The sequence below is a fragment of the Lepidothrix coronata genome, unplaced genomic scaffold (assembly GCF_001604755.1).
Source record: "Lepidothrix coronata isolate B3197 unplaced genomic scaffold, Lepidothrix_coronata-1.0 Scaffold137, whole genome shotgun sequence".
Lineage (NCBI taxonomy): Eukaryota > Metazoa > Chordata > Aves > Passeriformes > Pipridae > Lepidothrix > Lepidothrix coronata.
Genome location: NW_016690317.1, coordinates 1,774,850 through 1,783,229, shown reverse-complemented (window position 1 = coordinate 1,783,229; position 8,380 = coordinate 1,774,850). Strand labels below are relative to the sequence as shown.

General features: G+C 46.7%; 1 protein-coding gene across 1 annotated transcript in view; it reads right to left on the bottom strand.

The window, feature by feature from the left end:
* Positions 1 to 4,747: 4,747 nt before the first annotated feature.
* NEFL (neurofilament, light polypeptide) overlaps positions 4,748 to 8,380 on the bottom strand; it is a 5,799-nt gene continuing 2,166 nt past the window's right edge. The window contains exons 2-4 of the mRNA XM_017827342.1: positions 7,470 to 7,594; positions 6,315 to 6,631; positions 4,748 to 5,363 (exon numbers count right to left, since the gene is read on the bottom strand). Coding sequence (XP_017682831.1) covers positions 5,188 to 5,363; positions 6,315 to 6,631; positions 7,470 to 7,594 — 618 coding nt within the window. The 3' untranslated portion in view covers positions 4,748 to 5,187. The remainder of the gene's footprint in view (positions 5,364 to 6,314; positions 6,632 to 7,469; positions 7,595 to 8,380) is intronic.

Below are 8,380 nucleotides of genomic sequence, written 5' to 3'. Positions count from 1 at the left end.
GTCGCTTTTTTTTATTTTATTTTCCTTAGTATTCTCTTGTTTTTTTTTTTCTAGGAGTTGGGCTTTGATGATCTCAGAAAGGTTTAGAACTTGGATATGATGAGGAAGAAATTTCCTGTAACATAACACAAATACTGGTTTAAACACTTAAAAGCCATAATCCATGTTTTCTGGAGTAGAGAGAGGAATCCCTTGAACTCTTGTGTCTGGCCTGGAGGTGCTTGGGGGGGTTCCAACTCCTTTGCCTTGGAAGGGGAAGGTCTCTAAGCCATCAATCCTGCCTGGGCTAAGTCTAAAACTCTTATAATCTGCTGTAAGTATCATTTTCCTCCTTGAACACCAACCTCCAGGTGTAAGAAGAGCCTTAAAGATGTGGCAATTTCCAAACAATTCCTTGATTATTTTTTTCCCTGGGTGAACCACAGCTGGGGGTGGCACCAGTTTGTCACTTAAGTGTGCAAAGACCCTCTAAAGAAACTCGACCAAGACACTCTGAGGTCATCCAGAAGGGGTTATTTCTGATTATTTTGCCCCCTCTTGCATTCATTGGGTGGGAACACCCTTCTTAATTCTCCCAAGTGATCAATCTGCTGCTGAACACGAAATTCTAAAATCAAATCTCAAAGCAAAGCATTTTTTAATTTCTAATAGAAAGGCCTGCTGAGTATTGGCCTGTTTCTACTGCCACTTCCAGGTTGGCTTTATTAAGAACAAAGCCAATCAAAGGGGCCTCTAAAGTCCCTCTAAATGGAAAATAAATGGAGATAAACAAACCAAAGGGAAGAAGAGGAAGGCCCCAATTCCAATTTGGGAACCAATAAGTTGTTATGGGATTCATATTGTGTTTATTTTACATTTCCAAAAGAAAATGAAGAACATGGATGATGTCCCACCTCTCATAGCAAACAAAGAAGTGCAAATAATTCTTAATCCTGGGTTCAAGACAAGGACTGCCCTCAATTTTTTGACTAATTGAGGGTCTGATTGAAATCTATGATTTTGATGCTTTCCAATTCTTTATCAATAATTGAAGATCAACTAGTTTTTATTTGCGTGTTCTTCACTGGAGAAGTGATAAAAAGTCCACAGCAGATCAAGCCTTTAAATAAAATCTGAGTGTCTTTGTGTAGCAAAGCACTGAATGTTTCTCCTGCTGGTATCGAGGATGGAAATCTGGGCTCGCCAGCTTGGGGGCTGAGTGAGGGTTAATTAAAGCAGAGTTAGCAAATTAAGTGGCAGCTTCTCTGTCCTGAGCTCATTTGTGGAAGTCCTGTGTGTGCAGGACACAAAAATACCTTTATTTAGGAATAAGAAGCCAAGCAGCCCGGTCACACTCCCCTGTTTTCGGTGGTAAAACACAGAAATTCCCAAAGGTTTGGGAGCACTCAAGTTATTTTCCTCTTGGATCTGACCGAGGGAAAGCCACCACTAAACCCCCAAAATTAAAGCAGAGACCAGTATTTACACTCAAATGATGTTTATGTGCTTCCAAATGAGTTCTAGAATCTGCTACAACCTCCCAAAGTCCGGCATGGAAAGTTGGGAATCTTCAGCCTGGAGATGGAGAAGGGTCACCTTGCACAGGGAATTAAATGCTGGTGGCAGCTCAGCAACACTGTTAACGTGGGTTATGTGGGGCAGGGGGGATCCCAACCCGGCTGGCTTTCATTTTTAGGCTTCTTTTCCCCTTTTTTCTCCTCAGTTCTGGTAGGACACAACTCCAGGGACCCCGGAGTGAGGATCTGTGTTGGTTTGCTCCCGTTTGCACCTTGGAACCCCCCTGGGTGGGAGGCAAACTGAGGTACCCATTGACATCTATCCCAAAATCCTCATTTCTCCCCTCTTTTCCACCCAGAATATATCCCAGTTGCACCCACAACTGCATTTTTCCCCCCTCTGCTCTAACACACGAAATTTGGGAATTTAATCCATTTCCCGCTGCAAATGTTTCCACCAAATCCTGAGAGAAATAAGCGAGCGGTTAACACACTTCTAAATGTTTATAAAACTCTAAGAACTGATTAATATTTCATGGTGCCAAGAGGTTTTTGTCTACTGACATCTGCAATCAAACAGTTTCAAAAGAGAGCAGAATTCCCGGGCAGAGATGCATAAATAGGATGTCACTTGCCTGTTCTGCACCAATTGCTTCTTCAGACTGCACATAGCCAGTGAAGGGAATAATTATTTTCGGGCAGGGAAGTTCGTTAAATAATACAAAAGTCCGGGAAGGGAGAAAAAACAATAATTAAAGGAATTTGGAGTGAAGATTTACGAGTCTCGTTTCAGGTGGGATATCAAGTCCCCTGTGACTTCAGGAGCTGGGGGGCTCCAAAGCAGGATCTTTGGGCTGTGCTGTGTTGTGGAGATGCTACAGGGAAGAGATTTTCAGCGTCCCAGGACTAAGTTCCAGGTGGAAACAAGCTGGGAAGTGTTACAAAACACAGCCAGGGTGCATTTGCCAGGGAGCTGCTGAGTCAGGCACTGGAATGTTCTCCAGGCATCGGGGTCTGTGCTTTCCTCATTCCCAAGTGGGCTTTAGTCCTTCTCTGTTCAGGGTTAAACCACCTTCACCTGACCCAGGAAGGCAGCAAATGATGGATTGTCCATCATTTAGTCCCCGGAAGGTCCAGAATCTGGATGTTCTCCCTGTCCAGGTGTTCCCCTGGCTGAGTTTAGGGTTGGGGGGGGTGTATGTGCATCTCCAGGGGAGCATCCAGGACCTCCCTGCACTTGTGGGATGAGATCTCAGCCTGAGCCAGCCTCTGCCTGCCCCCAAAATTCCAGGACACTCCTGGCTTTGCTTGCAGCTGCAAGTGGGGTTAAAGTTTCTCCCGAGCCTCCCTGTGCCAGCTTTTACTGCATTGCGTCAAAGCAGGCTCCTGGTTTTCCAAGGTAAAGCAAGGATTGGCAGCAGGATCCATCCCAGGGCCCCTGGGAGCACCTGGACACACCAACCCACTCGTGCAGCCTCCCTGCCAGCCCTGCCCCCGGGCACAGGGGGTGCCAGCCTGGCTGGGCACTGCTGCCCGTCCCTGCCTGCAGCTCCTGCCTGCGGCTGACTCACGGCTCCTGCGGGGCTGGGAAACCTCTCCCCGAGCTGCAGCGCATCCAAAGGAACATGAGGAGCAGGGATGGGGCTGGGGAAGGCTGCAAGGAGAGGTGTGTTTGCTGCTGGAGCTCCAAAGGGGCTGGTTTGAGCGTCCCTGGGGACACCTGGGAGGGGCTTTGCTTCCCAAAAGCGAAGGGGATGAGAAGGGCTGAGGGAAGGGGGAGTTTATCTGCAAAACAAAATGTGTAAGAGGAAGAAAAATCAAATGCTGAAAAGTTAAAAAGCTCAGAGTGCTTGGAGAAAGGCAGGATGGAGGAGTGGGTTGGATGTGTCATGGAATGGGGTTGGGTTGTGAGGGACCTTAAAGTTCATCCAGTCCCATCCCTGCCATGGGCAAGGACAACTTCCACCAGCCCAGGGTGCTCCAAGCCTCGTCCAACCTGGCCTTGGACACTTCCGGGGTTCCGGGGGCTTTTAAATTTTTTTCAATTTTCCCTTTTAAGGCGGCCCTGGGATTGGTTTGGTTGGGAGGGGCCTTTAAGGTTTTTTTATTTCCCCCCCTTGCCTTGGGCGGGGCCCCTTTCCCCCGGCTCGGGTTGTTCCACCTTGGCTTTGGCCTTTTCCGGGGTTCCGGGGGCGGCCCCGGTTTTTTTGGGCCCCCTGTGCCAGGGCCTCCCCACCCTCAGAGCCAGGAATTCCTTCCCCACATCCCATCTATTCCTGCCCTCTGGCCATGGGAAGCCGTTCCCTGTGCCCTGGCACTCCTGGAAAAAGTCTCTCCAAGCTGTTCAGCAGAGCTCTGGCCATGATGGGCTCTGCTCACGATTGTTTTGCTCCTCAGGAGCTGAACCTTCTCCCAGCTGAGTGCCATCCATCCCTTCCTCATGGAACACTGCAGGGAATTCCCAAGAACCAGCTCCAAAATTCAATATTCTGCTGTTTGAGCTGAGGGAATCCCACCCCAAGGGCCCCTCAGTCCCACCAGCAGCTTTTAAAAGCACCGAGCAAACATCACAAAGAGTCTCTGGCTCTTGGTCCTGTAAATTCCCCCCCAAAAACTCAGCCCCACTCTCCTGGAGAAGGAGAATAAAATCTGCTTGGCAGGGATAAATCTGCACAAACACAGGTGGAAAAATCTCCATTAGAAGCAGAAAGGAAAGGTAGGAAAACCTCCATTAGAAGCAGAGAGGAAAAGGTAAAAAGGAAGATTTAAATGAGATTCAGCTGAAGAAATTGAAAATTATTTTACTTCGAAAGCCCCCAGGAAAGAACAGGGAAAATTAGGAAGTGATACTGGAACTCCCTGAACAGGAGTTACTGGAATTTCTGCATTTCTGAATGGTTTGACCAAGCTCCTTTTTCTTTCTCCTGCTGTTTTGCTTGGAAATGTGGAAGAAAATACTAATTTTAAGTGCTTACTTCATCCATCATTATCTTCTTTACGGCTCTTTCAACACTGAAAAGGGAGATGCCTTTAGAACACCACAAAAATTTGTATATAAAAACCAGATTTCCTTTCTCTCTGGACAAAACCATCGAGGGGAACCAATGAAAATAAATAGATACCACAAAAATCAGGGCATACATTTAAAAAGCACCCCCTGATCCTGTCCCACAGACTTCAAATAAATGTTTTACACCCCTTTATCAACCTTTGAAGAGCAACAGTGACACAAGACACACACACACCAGCACTCCATGTAAGCATTTCTTTATTGACTTAGCTTTATTGCACTTATTGAAGCCTCCATTATTTTCACCCACCCACAGTTTCCATAATTACTTTTAAATGCAAGTTAAAGGTAACTTTCCTTCCCAGGACTTTTTTTTTTTTGTTGTTGTTGTTTTTTTTTCCTCTTCCCTCCTCCCCCCTCATATTTTGAAAGGTTAAAGTCCTGGATCACCCCAGGAAAAAAGACAGAAGCCCTGAAGTCAACCCGTGGAGACCATGGACCATGCAGCACTCGGGGAACAAGCCAGTGGGGGCTCTGCAAGCAAAACTCAGAGAGAAACATCAGAATCAGGAACTTTAAACCCCAGTGGTCACTGAAATAAATATGTGGGACTGCAATTTTAGCTCAGTCAATCGTTTATTCTCTTGGCCTGATGGAAAGCAAAGCTGCCTTTAAAAAAAATCAAGCCTTCTTCTTCACTTCACTCTCCTCCTTTCCTGCTGCTTCTTTCTCTTCCTTCTCTTCCTTCTCCTCCTCAGCAGTTTCCTGAGACTCCTCCCCTTCTTCAGCTGCTGTTTCTTCCCCTTCTCCTTCCTCCTCCTCACCCTCTTTGGCTTCTTCAGATTCTTCCTTTGCACCTTTAAAAGGCAAAAAAAAGATATTTCACCTGAATGTACCAATCCCAATTTAACAGGAGCCAGGGGACCTGCACACCCTCTACACCACACATTTTGGCAGCCAACTATAACAAAACTGCACAACCAGCTCACCCTGCACTTCAGGAGGAGTGAAACACTTCATAAAACATCATGGCCTCAAAAAAATATCGACTCTGGACTCACTGCTTAAAGCTTTATTCAGAAACTTGGGTTCAAGGAGCAAATCTTGTTGCTCTTTAGTTGTAATTAATCATTAGAATTCATCTTTATGCTAATAAATGCCTCAAACAGCTCAGTGGCAACCAGTGCATTTCAGATATGAAACACTGCCACCCCCTGACCCCACTAATTCCATCCACAGACACCAGCTGACGTTCCCATTATTCCAGGCTGCTCTCTGGGAATTCAGATTTAGCTCAGGATGTCCTTGTTCCTCCTTTTTGAGGGTGTCTGATAGCTGAGTGCTGCTTTGCTGCCACCTGAATGTTATAATTCTGCTTTTTGGAAACCTATCACCTGCCTGACACTGGACATTTCACCTTATCTTGGCACTCAACAGGCAGATTTTGCTGCTTAAATGGTTAATCCTGCCACGAGTGGGAAAAGGGAGAGGTTTAATCATTAATAATTGGGATTTCTGAGTTTTATCCCACATGGGCAGGGTGAGGAAGGAAAGAAAGGGACCTGGAAGGCAGGAAAGAAAGGGACCTGGAAGGCAGGAAAGAAAGGGACCTGGAAGGCAGGAAAGAAAGGGACCTGGAAGGCAGGAAGGAAAGGGACCTGGAAGGCAGGAAGGAAAGGGACCTGAAAGACAACAGAAAGGGACTGAAAGACAACAGAAAGGGACTGAAAGACAACAGAAAGGGACTGAAAGACAACAGAAAGGGACTGAAAGACAACAGAAAGGGACTGGAAAGGAGCTGGAAGTACCTTCCTCCTCTTCTTCAGCCTCTTCTCCCGCTTCTTCCTCGCCTTCCTCCTTCTCTTCCTCCTCCCCCTCCTCTGCAGGAGCTGCCTTGGCCTCTCCTGCCTTGGCGGCCTCGATGGTCTCCTCGATCTCGATCTGCTCCTCCTGCACGTGGCTGGAGTAGTAGGTGGGGAAGGAGCGGGTTGTCATCAGGTAGGAGCTGGACTGGAGCCCCGAGTAGGCAGATCTGCCAAAGCTGGGGGCACTCTGGGTGTAGCCACTGGTGATGCTGCCAACGCTGGTGAAGCTGAGCCTGGTCTCTTCCCCTTCCAGAAGTTTCCTGGCAGGGAAAAAAAAAAAACAAAAAACAAAGGGCTTGGTTATTCTGCAGCAGAACCAGCCACAGAGCAAGAAACTGGGATGCTCTGAGAGCAAAATTAGCCCCTAATTAATAACATGAGGCAATGCTACTCTGCCTTCTTGGAATGATTTGTTCCAGAGATGCCTATCTTGGGTGAATTTATACTTCTCCTTGTTAGAAAAGACAGGAAAAAGCCTCTAGAATCAGGGAGGGGAAGTCAGAGGAGTATTCTGGCAGCCTGCAGGGTTTCACAGAGCGAGGCAGACCCGACCATTTGAGGTTTAGCAGCTCTAACCCTCGTCTAGCGGCTTTCTCAGTATTCCCCCTTGTGGCATTCCCAGAAAATCTGCTTCAGCATCTGAGCTGCCTCCCAGCATCGGGGACAGAACACCTCACAAGCCACTTAGCAGCAGTTCTGCTGCCAGATATTTTACTTTGCAGATTTGCAGGCTGGAAAGAAAGCCTGTTCTTCGAGAGCATTGGAGGGATCTCCCGTTCTAAAAACCAGGAAGCTGCACTGGCACAAAAGTCTCTTCACTAAGCCCAGAACAGGTATTTTGATGTGTAAAGACGGAGAACTGAGATCGTGTGTTGCCAAGGTAAAAACTAAAGCTCTTTAAAAATTTTGCTTTAAAGAAGTATTTCACCTCAAAAAAAACCCAAAATAAATCACAGTTTCTCCCAAGGACACAACACCAAAGAGGACCTGATTAAACTCTGACACCCATCTATGGAAATTTCTGCTGGAGGAATGACAAGTAACACGAATTGTCTGGAAGAGAAGGGGAATCTGCTCCGAGTTCTGACTTCCACAGACCTGTAAGCTGCAATTTCGATGTCCAGGGCCATTTTCACGTTGAGCAGATCCTGATACTCCTTCAGGTACCGAGCCATTTCACTCTTCGTGGTTCTCAGCTCGTTCTCTAATTTGTTGATTGTATCCTGTTGGATGCAACAGCATAAAATTCTCAATTCTCCCAAACCTACCAATAATTACAACGGATTTCTCCAATCTTATTAATTTAATCTTGCTCTAGCAGATAGAAAAATAATTAAAAAAAAGGACAGCTCCCACTCCACCCTCAGCCAAAAAGGCAACATTTAATGCCTTCCCTGGCAGGGTTTTCCCACTCCTGTATCAACACCCTTTTACTTCACTGCTATTTACCATAAAGAGTCCAATTTTCTGGTATCCAAGTGCTAAAGCACACAGGAAATTGGTGTATCATTTCATTTGGGTTTTAGCCTCTCTGTGCTTTCTCTAGTTTTAGCTTAACATTTTTATTTTTTTTTTTTTAAGGATATCCACCGAGTTGGACTCAATGGTCCTCGTGTGTCCCTTCCAACTCAGGATATTCTATAATTCTATGGGGTTTTTAATGAATGAATGAATGAATACAGATCAATTCTTTATAGCTCTAGGGCATTTTGCAAAACCCCTCATCCCTCCCCTGCAGAGCCCCATAACCCCCAACCCTCCTCAGATGCAGAATCCTCCAAACCCTGACAGCCCTCAGCTGCAGAACCGTGTAAACCCCGAGCCCCCCTTCCCTGCAGAACCCCAGAAACGCCCTCCACCTGCAGGGACCCTTCAATCCTGACACCCCTCATCTGCAGAACCCCATCAACCCCAACCATCCTCACCTGCAAAAGCCATCAACCCCAACCATCCTCACCTGCAAAAGCCATCAACCCCAACCATCCTCACCTGCAAAAGCCATCAACCCC